At 57.7% G+C, this 16,116-nt stretch overlaps 4 protein-coding genes across 4 annotated transcripts in view; 1 reads left to right on the forward strand and 3 right to left on the reverse strand.

Annotated features, from left to right (window-relative positions):
• The window catches only part of VOLCADRAFT_87153 (uncharacterized protein), a gene marked incomplete at both ends in the record, with an annotated part of 16,088 nt that extends 9,085 nt beyond the window's left edge, over positions 1 to 7,003 (forward strand). Inside the window, 10 exons of the mRNA XM_002946758.1 lie at positions 45 to 230; positions 390 to 562; positions 1,047 to 1,165; positions 1,811 to 1,890; positions 2,165 to 2,311; positions 2,486 to 2,849; positions 4,596 to 4,641; positions 6,071 to 6,146; positions 6,667 to 6,714; positions 6,929 to 7,003. Coding sequence (XP_002946804.1) covers positions 45 to 230; positions 390 to 562; positions 1,047 to 1,165; positions 1,811 to 1,890; positions 2,165 to 2,311; positions 2,486 to 2,849; positions 4,596 to 4,641; positions 6,071 to 6,146; positions 6,667 to 6,714; positions 6,929 to 7,003 — 1,314 coding nt within the window. The remainder of the gene's footprint in view (positions 1 to 44; positions 231 to 389; positions 563 to 1,046; positions 1,166 to 1,810; positions 1,891 to 2,164; positions 2,312 to 2,485; positions 2,850 to 4,595; positions 4,642 to 6,070; positions 6,147 to 6,666; positions 6,715 to 6,928) is intronic.
• A 2,462-nt stretch (positions 7,004 to 9,465) lies between these two features.
• VOLCADRAFT_120396 (uncharacterized protein) lies at positions 9,466 to 12,261 on the reverse strand (the record flags this gene model as incomplete). Its single annotated transcript, XM_002946946.1, has 4 exons — positions 11,592 to 12,261; positions 10,538 to 10,960; positions 9,828 to 10,103; positions 9,466 to 9,489 (listed from the first exon to the last, which is right to left on the reverse strand). The coding sequence occupies exons 1-4, from the start codon at positions 12,090 to 12,092 to the stop codon at positions 9,466 to 9,468; spliced, it is 1,224 nt and encodes a 407-aa protein (XP_002946992.1). The 5' UTR covers positions 12,093 to 12,261.
• Positions 12,262 to 12,841: 580 nt separating this feature from the next.
• On the reverse strand, positions 12,842 to 15,228 carry VOLCADRAFT_103226 (uncharacterized protein). Its single transcript, XM_002946947.1, has 2 exons — positions 13,566 to 15,228; positions 12,842 to 13,241 (listed from the first exon to the last, which is right to left on the reverse strand). The coding sequence occupies exons 1-2, from the start codon at positions 14,164 to 14,166 to the stop codon at positions 13,192 to 13,194; spliced, it is 651 nt and encodes a 216-aa protein (XP_002946993.1). The 5' UTR covers positions 14,167 to 15,228; the 3' UTR covers positions 12,842 to 13,191.
• VOLCADRAFT_116236 (uncharacterized protein) overlaps positions 15,189 to 16,116 on the reverse strand; it is a gene marked incomplete at both ends in the record, with an annotated part of 4,533 nt that continues 3,605 nt past the window's right edge. Inside the window, 2 exons of the mRNA XM_002946948.1 lie at positions 15,189 to 15,228; positions 15,855 to 15,925. Of these exons, the coding sequence (XP_002946994.1) occupies positions 15,189 to 15,228; positions 15,855 to 15,925 (111 nt within the window). The remainder of the gene's footprint in view (positions 15,229 to 15,854; positions 15,926 to 16,116) is intronic.

Here is a 16,116-nt window from a genome sequence, read left to right on the forward strand (position 1 = left end):
CTCCCCTCCCCTCCCCTCCCCCCCCAATACCCCCCCCCCGCCAGGTAATCGAGTACTGCGACCTGGGTAATTTATCCAACGCGCTGAAGAACAACATTTTCATGATCCCCAACCCGGTCATTGCGGCGGCGGCGGGGGCGGGAGATGGCGCCGCGGCGGCGGAGCTGGCGGAGAGGGCTCGACAGCAGCCCATGAAGGCAAGTGCAGGCCCACCAAGAGGGGGTGGTTGGGTGGGTGGTTGGGTGGGAAGAAGAGGGAGAGTAAATAAATGCAAAAGAAGGAAACTGCTGTCGACAAGTGACACCGCCCTCACTCCCCTTGTATACACACCCTTCCGCCCCTCCCTCCTCCCGCCTCCCGCCTCCCCCTTTGCCTTCCTCTTTCCCCAGGTGAACATGCGCACATTGCTGCTGACGCTGATCGAGATCGCCTCCGCGTGCGGCTACCTCCACCGCATGGGGGTGGTCCACTGCGACATCAAGCCCGCCAATGTGCTGCTCAAGAGCTCCAACATCGACTTCCGGGGCTTCACTGCCAAGGTCTCCGACTTTGGACTGAGCAGGTGGGGGTGGGGGTGAGGATGGGGAGAGAGGGGGGAGGGGAATATGTGTGTGTGTCTGTGTGTGTCTGTCTGTGTGTGTCTGTCTGTGTGTGTCTGTCTGTGTGTGTCTGTGTGTGTCTGTCTGTGTGTGTGTGTGTGTGTGTGGAGGGAGGGTGGAGAGGGACGGAGGGGGTTGTGGAAAGGGGGGGGCGTCATTCAGTCACCCGGCTGGCGCGGTGCGGTGCGGTGCGGTGCTGAGGGAGACCTGTTGGCGGCCCGGCGGGTAACATGGGCCGGGTCCGTGTGGGACATGAGCTCATGGCCCCCCGCATCCCGGGTCTCGTACGGCAGTTGTTGTTGGTGTGTGTTGGACGTATGTATGTGCGGAAAGAAACGGTAGAATTACATCTTTTTCGCTTTTGCAACTTATCATATTATATCGTTATAATGCAGTTCCGCCACCCAACGACCCCACCCCCACCCCCACCCGTCCTGACGGCCTCAGGGTCGAGGACGACGACACGTGCGCTTCCTTCCCCTTCAACAGCTGCGGTACGGCAGCTTACGTGGCCCCCGAGGCCCTCATCTGCAATAAGAAGGTCAACAGCTCCGTGGATGTGTACGGTAAGAGGGGGTGTCTGTATGTCTGTATGTTCGGGGTGTGTGTGTGTGTATGAGAGCGTGTATGTGTGCAGGTGTGTGTGCTGTTCCGGGCTGTATCGTCGTCGCACCACAGTTTTGGGATCTAGGAAACTAGTGGTACGAGAAATGACATTTGTTAACAGCTGTCTTCGGTGTATTTTCTGTATCGAAGTGGTGTCCGGAGAGGTGTCACATCGTCCAGGATCGCACACCACCCGGCGCTAGAGGGCGACGCCGGGCTCCCGTCCCTGGCAGCAGCTTCAATCGTGTGTGTGTGGTTCGTCTTTCTCCCCTTTCCCCTCCCTCCTCCAGAACGGTGGTGGTGGTGGTGGTGGGGTAAAGCGGGGGGGGGGTTAAGATGGACCACAGATAGAGTAAGGCAGATGCCGGGTAGGGTGGAGGTAGTGGTGGAGGGGAAAGAGCCCTTCATCCCTCCCGGGGGTCGGCCGGGCTGGGCGGTATGTTTCCGAACCCCTGGGCCCCATCGGTTTCACCCTTCTTTTTTTCTTCCCCCTCACCCTGCTCTTTTTGCATGTTGCATGTTGCATATGAGTTGATGATTCCTCGCCTCCCTTTCTCCCGCCCCCAATGGCGAAATATAACGGTCACAACGGTCACGACGTGCAGCGTTCGGTATTCTCATGTGGGAGATGTACACGGGGCAACGACCGTACGGCAACATGAAGCAACAGCAGCTGGTGGAGGAGGTGCGCAGCCGGAGGGGGCCGGGCGGGGGGAGTGCGGGCTAAGAGAGGGAGTGTGTGTATTTGTGTTTTCGCTCCATCGTGTGTTTGCGCGTACAGGTCTGTATGTATGTATGTACAAATGTCATGGCTTGTCGCAAATAATTATTTGATTACTTATATGGGAAAATTCCAATGTTGAACATTTCAAAAACTTCAGGACACACCCTCCCTTTTCCCCCCTCCCCCCCCTCCCCCCCCTCCCCCCCCTCCCCCCCTCCCCCTCGTCCTGCTGCAGGTGGTGATGCGGGGTCTGCGGCCCAAGTTCCCCGGTACGGCACCCGCGGGCTACGTGGTACTGGCGCAGTCCGCGTGGAGCGGCTCCCCGCAGGCGCGACCCTCCTTTGACGAGATCCTCACCCACCTCAACGCCATGCTGCAGCAGGTGCGTGTGGGTAGGGGTGTGGGTACGGGTGTGGGTACGGGTGTGGTGTACTGAGTGATCTGAGCCTTCCCCCCTCTTTCACCTCCCGCCGCCACGTTTGTGGTTCGTCTAGCCCCCCCTTCACCTCACCTCGGGGCCCCCCCCCACAAAACACACACACCTCCCCCAACACAGGTGGATGACCGGGAAATGGATTCCATGGCGGGTGGATCCTTTGGATCCATGGAGAAATTCGAATACATGCAGCAACAGATGCAACAACAGCAGCAGATGCAGCAGCAGCAGCAGGGCGGTATGCTGACGCCAGGAAGTGTTGGCGGCGGCGGCGCCATGGACCGCCGACCCTCCCAGGTCAGCCGCCGCGGCGTCCCGGGGGGCCCTATGGGAGCCGTACCGCAGGTCCCCTCTCCCATGGGACATGGGGCCAGTCCCCGTACGACCGGGGGCGGTATGCAAGGGGGTGCCGTACCGTCGGTGTCGGCCGTATCATCGACGTCAGCGGGCGCTGCAACGCTGCAGGCTGCAGCGCAGGGCGGGGGTGGGGGTGGGGGTGGGGGTGGACTTGGCGGAGCTCCCGCAGGCGGTGGAGGTGGATCGATTGTGGGACAGGGGCCGCTGGTGGGCGGGCCGCCGTTGCAGCAGCCGCAGCCGCAACAGCCGTCGTTGCAGCCGCCGCAGCCGCCGCAGGGTAGTCCGCAGTCGCCCATGCAGCAGCAGGCTCGCATGCAGCCGCAGCAGCCGCAGCAGGGTGGGGGGGCCGGCAGCGCGCAGATGTACTCGTCCGCGTGAGCAAAAGTGCTGAAGGGGTGGTGACTGGGAGTGAGGGCGGAGAGCGGGGGAGTGCCATGGGGAGCGGAGTGTGTGGTCCGACAGGAAGAGAGGTGAGGGCGAGAGAGTGAAAGAGGAGGCTGCCGAGGAGGAGGGGAAGGGGGAGGGGTCGAGGGCCTCATACGGGCGAGGGGATCGTGCCCTCATCTCGGCCTTTTCACCAGCGGGGGTTGAGGGGGCTGGCAGAGCGGGCTGCGCATTGAAGAGCGCTTATGGGGTTGTGGCGGGGGAGGTGGATGGAGGACCGATGTGGGGTGTGTTTGTCTGTCCGTATGTCAGTCCCCAGGGGGCTGGGAACCCCCCACCCCGGTTGGGGGAGATCCGCAGTGGCAGGAGAGATGCGAGAACGGTTTCCACGATTGCGCGAGAGGTTTACGAGGGCTGGGGTGGGGGCAGGTTTGTGGAGGGTGTTGCTGACTTCGTCTTTATGTGTGTAAGGGGTGGGGAAACCCGGGTAGTGCGGGTTTTCCATCTCCTCTTCATGTTGATCCTCCTGCTGCTGCTGTTTGCTGTTTGTGCGGATGAATGAGAAGTTGTTGCGGGGCCCCAAAAGATGAAGAGTGAGAGAGAGAGAGAACGGGCTGATGATGAGGGGGGTTATGGGGGTCCGGGAATGGATAAACGGATGGGTGGATGGCAGCATTGGGGGTCTCCGTCGAACCTCCGTGGCGGTGCTGGAAACTAATCAACACTCGAGGTCTATGCGTGCGATAGCGGTAACGGACGATTTGTGTTTCGGCAGGTCGGGGTTGAGGGGGTGGACACGGCAAACCACCTCCCCCGGTGGTTTGCGGTTGTGTGGCTATGGGGCCAGGCGCCGCGATGTGCGATCCGCCTCTTCCAATGATGCAGGTGGTGATGGTGATGATCTGTGTATTGACATATCATTGAGGTGGTGGTGGTGTAGAGAAGGGCGATGGGGGCCGCGAATGCGGTCTGACGCCGTAACGGGTCTGACGCCGAACGAAGAGCGGAGGGGCGGGAGGGTTAAGATTCATGTCGGGACTGTCGGGGCGTTTTGCGGACAGCGGAAATGGCTCGCGAGCTGTTGACGTTGGTGATGTGAGGAGTGTCCTCCCGTGGGGGGGTGTCGTGCTAGAGGGGGGGTGAAAGAAGGGGAAGTGCTAGGGGCTGGAGTATGAATAAGTTCTTATTGCGGAGGTGAACCTCCACCCGTCCGCCCCGCCTTCCTGCCTGGCTCCTAAAGAACCCTGCTTGTGTGTGCACAAGCAAAGACACACACGCTAAAACATACATACATACATAAATACGTGCACGCGTGCAGCTGCTTCTGAACACTGTGGTGCACGCGGGTGAACCAGCAAAACCCTTCGAGGTCGCGGACGTGACAGCATGTTTTGTCTACGGCGCTCCGTCTGTTTAAATGCCCACATATGTGTGTGTGTGTGTTTTGTGTGTGTCCCGTGTCTCCGCGTCCCCCTACCCTTACCGGCAGTGAGCTGGTTGCCAAATGGGGGGTGGGAGTGTGTTTGCAGGAGACGGTGCGACTATGGTGTTTAGTGTATGCGCGGGTCGGTGCGTGCGGTTAAGGTGGGGGGTTCCCCCAGAAGGGCTTCGGAGACGAGACCGGCTTGCAGGCCTAAAGAGGGGGGAGAATAAGGGGAGAGAACGAGCTGGCGAGGGGGGAAGCAATTTCCCGGTTTTGCAGCTTGCAGTAGATTGTGGTCGCGGTGGTGGGGAGTTACTCGCGAAGCGGAAGAGGAAGCGGAGAGGGGGAGGTGTGGGTAGCCGGGTTGGGAGAGGGTGGTAAACCGCATATTCCCCTTTTGGTGCTGGCGAACCGGGGGCCGAATACACAAGCACGGTGGAAACTGGTTGGAGGGTTGGAGGGGGAGAGTTTTCCGCTCCCACTCAGAACACTTTGCGATGGAGGTCTGTTGAATTATGATTTACATCATAAGATTGAAACCTAGCACATATGGCCACCTGCGGTGATGCGACGAAGGGGGGCGGGATAGGGAGGAGGGAAGGTGGTGGCGGAAGCTGTCTGCGACTTGCCCTGTCTGGGTGGTGATGCAGAGGGTATGTGGAGCGGGTTGTTGTGTCGCGGCACGCGGGAAGAGGTCCTCCGCACGGCGCGTTGTGAAGCGGTGTTGGCGGTGGGGCGGTCTGGTCGGAGGCGTTTGTGTGCGAACCACGGAGAAGCTGGTGCTGGGTACGGCGACGGCAGCATGATGCGGTTGGTGGTGGCGGCAATAGCCAGCGAGGCGCAGCAGCAGCAATAGCAGCAGCAGCCTTTGGCCGGCATGCTTTACCTGTATGTCGGTCTCTATGACCGGGGTATGCGTGCGTGTGTGTGTGCACGCGCTCGTTATAATACCAGCAAGGCTGAGCTTACGACAGTGACATCTATAGACTGGTGCGACTGTTTTATTAGAAGCAGTTAGTTAGTACGACAGTCCGTTTGCGTTGATGTCATTACGTTAAGAAGCATCATTGCTTTGTTTGTTAAGGGGGGCACGGGTGGCGCTGACGATATTATGGTCGTATAATGGCGCGTGGTGTGTGTGACGACGACGTGTCGAGGTGTGGTGATGTGCTGCACGATGTGGAGCGCGGTCATGATGGTGTGTACACATGGTGCAGCATCATGAGTGCTGGAATGGAACACAACTTCATGATGACGACGACGGACGGATGGTGATGATGAGTTCACGTTCTGTTCTAGCTTGCACTGCTGTTGGTGCTGTTAATAATACGGCTACTGCTGCTGCGTTATTGCCAACTTGCCATTGGGGTTGAGGTCGCCCGTCCCCACGTGTTTGTTCTTCTGAAGGCAGCGGGCTGTCACCGTCCCCGTCCATTGTGGCGTTACTATTATTCCGGTGTGTGTGGAGGTGTTGTATTGCTGCTCCTCCGCATCCGCTTGGGAACCATCCGCATACCTCTGTGACGGTGGCGACTCTGCAGCTACAAGGAGGGGGTGTTCCTAAAACGCTGCCGGCTATCGGGTTATCGGTGCGGTGGTGGTGGTGATGGTGACGAGGTGGGTGTGGCTGGGTTGTCGTGTCGCTGCGGCTGCTGCGGCTGTGCTTTGGCAGTGCTGTTGTGAAGACGACGTCCAGCCGTACGGTACGTCTCGTTCGACTATTTGCAGAGTGCCGCCGCTGCGGGTGGTGTTGAGTTACGCGTGTGCCGTTTGGAAACACCAGCTACAAAAGGAAAACGTCGCTAACATGAACAACAACAACAACAGCATCAATAACAACAATAACAACAATAACAGCTACAGCACCGATAAAGAAGGGAGTGTGTTCTTATGCATGTGTGTGTGCGCGGTTGTTCTTGTTGTTGGCGGTGTTTGCCGTTATCGCTGTTGCGCGTGCGAACAGCATCATGGCCCCTAGTCAGCGGAAGGAAAGGGGTCTCGAGGCGGATGGGTTGGGCGTTGGTTGGTTGGGCCCCGTTTTGGGGCCGGAAGCAGTTTATGAGCGATGCACGGTGCGAAGGGGTTGCCCGTTCCTGGAGCTGAATGAGCAGTCGTGCATCCTTCGCGCCCTGCTCAGCTGCTCAGCCCAGTTCCGGCCTGTGTGAGCATGGCGCCGCTGGCACCGGTAGGGGGGGGGGGCTACGGAAAGGGCTCGGTTTAATGGAAGTGACACGGGAGGTTGAGGGACCCAATGCTGTGGAGCGAAGAAGCCCCCCATTGCGTGTTCACTCCCGGGGTCAAACATCCCTGAACACATCAGCAGCGATGCTGATATCTCTTTGATGTGTGTGCACAGTATTAACATGCACACACACACACACACCGCATTGCCCGTCCAGATCCTTTATTGGGAATGCCATCCTTTGCTGCGCTACGCGGACCGGCTGTCCTGGAGGCACAGCCCCCTTCCCTAATTATGGTTAACCATCCGTTTGTACGAAGCATGACGTGTACAGAACCATTTTCGCTCTGCATTCGGCATTTGCCTGCGTGGCGAGGGGAGGTCTTATTTACGGAACTGTAAGGAAGGTGGTGCTCGAGCCGCGCCAAGGATATGCTGTGTTCTAGTTGGCGGGGTCTGGTCGGGTGCCCGGCCCGGCCCTCCCCTCCTCTGCGGCCTTCGTTCCAAGTGAATACGGCGAGAGAGATGGTTGTTGTGTGAATACGTGGGGATTGTTTCGCGCAACCAGCGCTCAACGCCGTGGTGAAGTCCTTGGCACGCATATCCCACACGGCAGTGAATGTAATTGAACACGCCCCGTACGGTGGCGTGTTTCAGAAATCGGCATATGCCGCGTACGTCGCGCCAGTCGGAGTCCGAGTAGTAGCCGGCGTTTAACCGCCATACTTGCTCTGTCTGTTCATTTCTCATCTCTCTGCCGCGCCAACATTCCCGCGTGCGTTTCTATGCGGGGAGGTTGAGAGGTTGGACAGGAGGCTGGGCGAGAGATACAGCCCCATCGCCGCCGCTTTTGTGGTGGCCATGTGAGCTCTATTGTGTTGGGAATGGAGAAGAATGGGACAGATCGAGGGGGACCTACCCTCTCGGAGAGTATACCTGCGGGAGCTGCGTTGCCTTCTGTCGTAAGACATTTTGTATATTTCTGCAAAACCTCCTCGCGAGGGCGAGGAGCCGAGCCAGCTTAGACGGGGTGAGTTGGACATCTTTAACCCCAACTCCTGCTGTTGGCGAAATGTTGTTTCTTGTTGGGCGGGACTATCCTGTCAAGATGTATGGTCCCGTAGGCAAGAGGCGCGGAGACAAATAAATTGAGGTGCTGCCGTTATCATGAGTGCCGCCGCCGCTCCACGCTTTCATGGGCGAGCCGAGACGGGAAAGATGTTTTGCATTTTGCTGCTGCTCCGCACAGATAAAATCGGGGCGTGACTGGTGGAGGCTGAGGAGCCTTTTCCTCGGAGCAGCAGCGGAGCCTGGTGACGGTGCAGCGCTCCGGCAGCCACACGTAATTTTGTAGTATGTATATATGCGTGCAGCTGGGCTTCGGGCTGTACGGCAGGAGCGTCGCCAGGGTAACCTCCCAGTGCCCCGCGCGGCCTGCTGGCGCCTATGTATTGCAATGTATGGATGTGGGTTTTGCCCGCACGAGGGGATCCTGGCGCTCTCCAAGTGGTGCACGGTCCTGCGTGTGGTTCCCCGGTGTGTATATGTATGTATGTATGTGCGTGTATGTCCTCTGTGTCGTTGCATTGGGTTGATGACGCAAGTGGCGCCTGTTCGCGATGTCGGCCGCAGTGAAGCAGCGGTGCTGTTGTTGGGGGGGGGGGGCTTGAAAGAGCTTCTTCGAGTAACCTGCATGATGATGATGATGATGATGATGCCGTTGAGCTTTTTACTCGTACCGCGCGAAGCCTCCCGCAGGCTTTTGGGGGTTGTTGACGGGCTGCCGTTCCGCAAGGATAGAATTTCTGCAAGGGTCTTCTTCGGGGCATGGTCCTTCATTTCATTAGTCTGCTGCCGCGCGATCATGTGATGGCCATATGTGCGGTTTTTATTGCCAGCACGGTGATGGCGGAGGGGGTGAAGGGAAGGGGGAAATTATGGCCAGGTGCTGGTTGGATCAAGCGAGGAAGGCTTAGCGTGCAGTAAACATCTCCTAGGGTGTCCGTCCGGGGTGTGGCTCGTAGCTCGACGCTGCTCCGTGACGCAAAAATTTGGATCAATCGGGGCTTTATTTCACTAATATCCCTCTCCCTTTGGAAAGGCTGTAACCTCGATCCAAGGACAAGCATACATCACAGTACAGCACACAACACAGAGTCACGGACCGAACCCATTTGCCCATGGCCACGCTGCCAGGCACAGTGCTCTGAGGACAAAAACCTCTGCCACATGTACGGCGGGCCTGACAGTAAAGCACCTCTGCTGGTATCCTCCAGTGCAAAGAGGGAAAAGGAAGCATTACCGACATTGGTGAAATGTTACACAAGTGCCTCAACACCACTCGGGAGTGCAGCTGGCTGCCATGTGCTGCTGCACATCCTCACCCATGACCACCTTCACAGAGGAGAGCATGTGTGATGTGTGATATGTGAGAGCACCTGGTGGGCCTGGAAAACCGCCTGACGCTGCCACGGACTAGCCCCGCGAAGCGAGGCTGACCATTAGCGCTATAAGCTTCTGGGCCTTCTGCAGTTACTGCGCCCTCTCGCAGCAATAGCACTGGTGCACTCTCCACAGCACATACGGATACTACCCCGTAAAGGGAGGAGGGGCAACACAGCCCGGATAGCAAGGCACGGCGCACGGCGGCAAACGCGCCTGTAGGCCATCCCCTCACGGGAAGCAGTCCGCTCCGGAGCCTAGTCCTGTCCCGTAATGCTGGGGCACGAGACAAACTTCAGCACGACGAAGCGGTCAGCCGCTGGCGTCTCGGAGATCCTGTTTGGTTCGGAGAAGAAAGCACGCGGGGAGGGGTGCAGGGCGGAAGACTGGTGATAAGATGGCACCAGAAGGCAGACTTCAGAGCTCGAGGGGAGGGGGGAGATGCCGGAGAGCAAGACACACCTCATTCTTGCGATTGAAGGTTGCGAGGAAAGACAGCCACTAAGCGGCATCGATAGAACTGATCATCGATAGGCATCGACCACCTGGCTTTGATTTGCCTTCTCAATACAGATGAAGAAGGCCAAATCAACTCCTTTGATGCCCTCACCCACCCACCCAGGTATATTCTACCACATTCACGCTCCCCCACCCCCTCAACGCTACCCCCTTACCGAGATGAGCTGCTGCACATCCACCCCCTCCGCTGCCAGCCAGAACAGCAAGGTCAGGACAGCGGAGTTCCAGGCGCCGTGGATGACAATGGGCGTCAGCAGGTTGCGTGACCGCACGTACGACCAGCCGAGCAGCAGGCCCAGCGCGCACAGCACGGGCAGGTCGCGTGCGGACAGGTGAGCCAGGCCAAATGACACGGAGGATGCGGCCACAGCCGCCCATGTGGGCATAAAGCGGGTCAGGGAGGTGAGGAGGAAGCCCCGGAACACTGTCTCCTGTAGCAATGGGCGGTGTGGGGGCAGGTTGAGGTTGAGGTTGAGGTTGGCATCATCGGGTAGCGCAGTGGCAATGGAAAAGAGGCAACACCGTATAGCCGTGGCAAAAGCATAATCGTGGACGGCCCAAGATGATGAGCGGTTATGGACGTGTACATGTAAAAGGGAATGAGAAGGGGTATGAAGGTTATGGGTGTGAAGGCGGCGGGTAGGTGCAAGAACTTGTGTGCCGGACCTGGGCGACAGCAGATCGTTGATCCGGGAAGAATCTTTCCCTGTCCCGGAACCTCTTTAATCTCTCCGCTCATCCTATTCCATGTCCTCCTCTTTCCTACCCGCCTCGTCCCTCTTCCCCCTCCCCGCCCCCACATTCCGCCACCCCGCGGTTTCCTGCTAGCCCGTCTCCAGCCTGGAGCTCTCTCCCCCCACCTCACCTCCAGCAGCGGCGCCATGACTCCCGTAACCGCCAGCAGCGACAGGTAGGTAGGTAGGTCCAGGTCAATCATGCCCGCCACTCCATCCACTGTGCCCTGACCCCCCACGGCCTGCTCGTACCCCACCACTGACAGCAACGCCGCGACGCTGCCCACTACCGCGGGGGACGCGACGACACCCAACAGCGCCCAGAAGCCCCACCCGCGTGGCCGAGAAAAGGGCCGCCGGGGGTCATACACGAAGAAGTCCAACCCATTTGCGGGCGAAAGCGGAGGAGGTCGAGAAGAAGACGATGGCGAGAGAGAGGAGGAGGAGGAGGAGGCTGCGGCTTCCGTGATGGGTCCCACGGTGATCAGGCGAACGAGGGCGAGGCTGACGACGGTCTCCACCGCCTGGCACACGAGCGTGAAGGTTGCCTTGTCCTGGGAAAGGGGGGAGCACCAGTGGCGGCAGGGAAGGGCCCACCAACGGGCCGGTACAGTAGAGGTTGGCGTTGGGTCGGGTGAAGATACGGGAGGTTAGTGCGCCTGAGGAGGGTACTGAGGAGGGTACAAGTGGCGTGCGAAGGCCTCCAAGAGGGGCTGGCCTAGGAAAGGGCCAAGGAAGAGGCCGGCAGGGCGAAGAAAGGAAACTTTGTTCCACGTTGGCAGGATGCGGAAGGGATGCGGACATGGGAAGGGAGCCCAACCCAGGAGCTAAAAGCAAGGCGGCTCACAATACCAGTAAACCAACACGGGAAGGGGTCCAGTTTTGAAAGCATATGTACAGCTAGGTGCGCTTATTGGCGCACGCGTTTTTTGTACCACGTTCATTCGAACACACATGCGATTGCAACGAACTGCCAGTTATTACCACTTACTCGTGCAAAAAGATACGAGAAGGTGCGGGAAGGATCTGCAGTGCCTATTATGCAAGGTGGCGCGGACTCACTACAACCCAATTCAGTCACAGCTGCCCACCGTCTTCCCCCTCCTTTGTGACGATCCAATGATCCTTACGGGGCCGGTCCGCCAATATCAGCGCCCAGATTCCCTGCCCGGTCACATGCCGCACCTCAGGTGATAGGTCGTAGAGGGAGACACCCGCCATGCGGTATAGCTGCGGCACCAAGACAAAGCCCACGCCGATGAAGCTGCCAAACCACAACGCAAGGCCGCCCGCAACTCGGCCAGGTCCCCATGGCACCTGCCAGCTGCCCGTGTAGCGAGAAGCGTTGAAAACACCCCAAGTGGACTCCTCACCCTCATCTTCCCCGCCGGCATTGCCGTTGGGTGTCCGCGAGGAATGGGATGAGGACGACGGCGAAGGCTGAAGAAGCTTCGAGCCTGTTTTGCCCCATAATTTTGCAGGCTGCCTAGATGATGGTCGAGAATCCGGCTCCGCGTTCAGTTTAGGGCTTGATGCAAGGCAAGATAGTGACGCCTTCCGTGGCAAGTTAACCAAGCTCTGCAGCGGCCATTCTACCGAAATACGGTCAGATCTACGAACTGCTGTCCAGCCAACGGGTGGTCTATGTTCACGAAGACCATACGTACGCTTGGCTACTGCCGCCATTTATAACACGCTGGTTGTTAGGTAGTAAATAATGGTTTGCTGCAGTGATTCAGTCACGTCTCAATTAGTAACTGAGAATCATGGACAGCATTTCACAGTTCCTTCCCGCACTACAAATACAACTCTACATACCAAGACGCTGTGGTTAAGAACAACATGTAAAAGAAGGACTTATAGTCTTTCGTATGATTGAAGGTCAACAGTACAGTAGGCAAGGCCTCTTGGCACGTTCGCTTCTATGCCGTACCTGTCGACAGAACAGTGGAGCTGGACACCTACAGAAGCAGTTCAGCACTGGCAGCTCCACCCTGAAGGTTACTCCATCGTGACGCCATGTGTTGATTAATTTGACCACATCTAAAATGGCAGCATGCCCCTGCAGATTGGGACCAACACTCCCCCAGTGGAGTGGAAGCCGCAGATCTGACGACGTGCATACTGCACGGTGTGGTCGCGCGGCGCAGGGCACAAGCAAAGAGGAATGTTTCGTTTATGGTTCCCGTGCATCTGTCCCTTGCTGTACACGTGTTGCGTTGACGGGGAAGAGGGGGGAGGATGGGCACGTTCATGCATTTGCTTATGCACAAGCAGTACGGTATTAGGATATCTGCGCAGCGCCCCTCGCTACAACACAACTGTATGGCCATGGCAAGAGTCGAGGCCTTCAGGATGACTGAACAGCACATCTTGTTACCTGATATCGACGGAGGACTCCTGTTGCGAGCCAAGGAAGAAAATTCTGTCGAAAGCTTATCCAAAAATTACATTCAGTACGTATTACACCAGCGTATTACTAATGGAGCACATGACCTGTTGCAGAAGATGCTAAATTTAGGCTTGGGATGCGGCAATATGGAAGGAACGGAGCCACACATCCGCAACGCACATGCGCACATCGCTCGCAGTGATCGCGCTTCAACCCCCCTTCTGGATACCTTCCTCGCCAGAAAGGCAAAAGGCTGGTCCGTAAAGGACTTCTCCGCAGTTCACCGGACGAAGCGGGCACATATGACATTCAGGAGGCAACCGCACGCCAATGACAGATGGATAATAGGCAAATGGGTTGGTTAAGAACATCCTTCAAACTACTTCCTGCGCGCTAGCAGTCATAGCCCTGCGTTCTTCGTCTTTTGGGCCCGTGGTGGCGGCGGCGGTGCGGCGGCACACGTTTTGCAGCGGCGACAGAGTACATAGCATCAAAACAGCACCAGCGGCAAGACAACTCGGAGCTATCTCCATATACATCTTCCTTTCCCACCGCAGGGTCGCTTGATGCCAAACACACACCCACGCCGCACTCATGGAAGCACACAACATGAGATCTCATACATACATACGTACAGCCGCACGGTCTCAGTCTACGACATCGTACGAGGCGCGGATCAGTTATGTGTCTCTGTGGCCGCCCCAACAACGGACAACAACTGTTGAAGGTTTGAAGGATGAATCCGCCGCCTCGCCGCCGCCGCGCACGCAAAGCTAAAGGAGAATTTATTAAGTATGCAATTAAGTAGTCGGTTGTTAAGCGGCAGCCCGTGGCCCCTCTCACGCTCCGCAGCACACCGCAAAAGTAATGTTGTCGCACATCGGTGCGACACACACGAAGCAAATACACAAGCCCGCGCCATCTGGCTTGGCCCGGACGACGTGCAAAGTGGGAATTGCCCCCTGTTGACGTTCTTGCAGTGATAGCGCACGCGGGCGTGTGGAAAGCCACCACCACATGCATCGGCATCGGCACACACACAAGTGAAAACTCATGATCTCGCCATCCAGTGAAACCGCCACCAGACCGCCGCCAACCATCACGGTAATGGCGAAATGATGAAAAGGCTGTCACGCATTGACGGCGGACAGACACCCAAAGGAAGGACGGACAACGTGAATAACAATTTGGGGAAACTGTGTCGACGAATCGGCGACAGCGAGTGACCCCCAGGTCCGTCCATATGCATGTCCATACCGGATTGGTTGGCTGCAACCTGAATACACAGCAGCAGCAGCAGCGGAGGACTTGGGGGGCAAAAGCGACAATAGTGATTGTGGGAGTACTGATGACAATCACGATGGCCATTCCACTGACAACGGCATCGTGCAACCATGACCACTACCTGGCCCCCAAAACACAGCGCACGCCCATGTGGCTCCTACAGGCCCATCTCCCCCCTTAAAGCGGTCAACGGAAAAGCAACAACCCCCTTTTTCCCTAACGACCCAAATTAAAGCCTCACCACCACCATCACAATTCCAAAACACACAGCACAACAGCAATGTCCTCCCGTCCAATCTCTCTTCGACGCCGCATATACATACCGACATCTTGTGCAGCAGTCATACGGGGGAAGGAGGGACACAGTCTGCATGTGATGCAAGCGGATGCGTACCTTTGGGATCGCGACAATCGCACAATGGCCCTATATACATAAATATATACGGCCGGCGAATAGGACAGCATTGCACCGAGTACAGGATTATGAGTGTTTAGGATGAAGGTCCGCAGCCGGCTCTTGACTTTTACCGAGGCATTATCATCATCATCCACGTTGCCACACCATCATATCCGCAAATATCAGAGCTTAATGCAGCTCGGGGGGGGAGGCGGAAGCCCGTACAGCGCCGTAGACCTTGACGACAAAGATGTTGTGGATGAATGCGCCCCCTCCTTAGCTGTGACTTCAGTAGTGGGTACACTTGGTGGTACCCTCTCAGGGGGTGAGGAGAGTGTAACGAAAAATACTCCTGCACGAGAGGCCTTCTTGAGAAAATGCAAATCACACGGCAATCGTCGTCAGGCGAAGAGAACACACCGCCGTGCCAAGTCACCACTACTGGTTCAACTAGGACTAGAGGGGCCCGATGCTGCACACATTCGCACGTAATTAACACGGCGACGACGAAGGGGACGACGCACACCGGCAGTCATGAACAGATAAGATACACTCCATCACATCAGAAGCAATGCACGCACGCGCGTGCGTGCGCCGGCACGCATACCCGTATCTTCCTTTTGCACTACTCACATTTTAATCACGCACACGCATATACACATACATTATGTAGTGCCGCACGCAAAACGACGAAACAAAACGATCATGCTCACAGGCGCATGCGCCGGATCATGAACATGGCCATCAACCTGCAGAAGGACCGAAGGCGAAGAATGTCGTGAGAGAGACAGCAGAGCAGATGGAGGCGGCATCCCGATGGGATGGTCCTCTTGCTGTTGCCACACCTCCACCAAGCCCGACGCCGCCACTCCACCTCACTCCGCCTCCTCTCCGCCGTGCCACATAAGCCTAAATCACACAACACCACAGCACATATGGTGATCATCATGAGAGCGTGATGTGTGCTCTCCCACATCACCAGCACCGAGCCGCCAATCGCAAAGTTAGGAGTCGACGTTTCCTCAAGAGGCGGTTCTTATGCGTGAAGGCCACAGGCCGCGTAACGGCCGCACAAGAACAACAACATGGAAGGCCGAGAGGCGCTCGGCCATGGAGGTGGTGCTCGACCAGGTGCCGTCAGGTGTGCGTGCCTCGAGGCTTACGCATGCCCAGAGGACCTTCGGCAGCAAGATGGTCAAGATGGAGCACCACAAGGGGCCACCATGTGCATCGACGTGGGCCGCGTCCTGTCGCCTTGCAGTAGACACGAAAGGCTGCATGTTGACAATGAACATTCGGAAAAGGCGACAACTAACACAACTAAAAGAATCGGCAGAATTCGGCGCTGCTCCTCCTCCTCCTGTTGCTAACCTACTGTTGTTGCTGCTGCTGCTCCTCGCCCTCCTGGGCCAGCAGCTGCATGAGCTCACGCTCCTCGGCCTGCTCCTCAACGGACACAGAACGGGCAACGGAGACTCCCAGCAAGCGGCGACCCGTGCGATCACCAGCTCCGTTGACACCAGTACCATTCGCCAGGGCGGGAGCGCCAGGTGGGGGGGGTAAAGGGGTTGGGCTTGGTGGTGGTGGGTTTGGTGGTGGTGGGCTTGGCGGCAGCGGGCTTGGCGGCCGTGGGGATG

This window comes from Volvox carteri (assembly GCF_000143455.1).
Source record: "Volvox carteri f. nagariensis unplaced genomic scaffold VOLCAscaffold_4, whole genome shotgun sequence".
In the NCBI taxonomy this organism is placed as follows: domain Eukaryota; kingdom Viridiplantae; phylum Chlorophyta; class Chlorophyceae; order Chlamydomonadales; family Volvocaceae; genus Volvox; species Volvox carteri.

What these genes read in the sequence shown, in the direction of transcription:
- VOLCADRAFT_103226 (XM_002946947.1), bottom strand. Translation starts at nt 14,166, where the DNA reads ATGGCCATCGTGATTGTCATCAGTACTCCCACAATCACTATTGTCGCT. An exon ending in AAATTCTCCTTTAGCTTTGC is followed by an intron (nt 13,242 to 13,565) that starts GTGCGCGGCGGC and finishes CGCCGCACCGCC; the next exon opens with GCCGCCACCACGGGCCCAAA.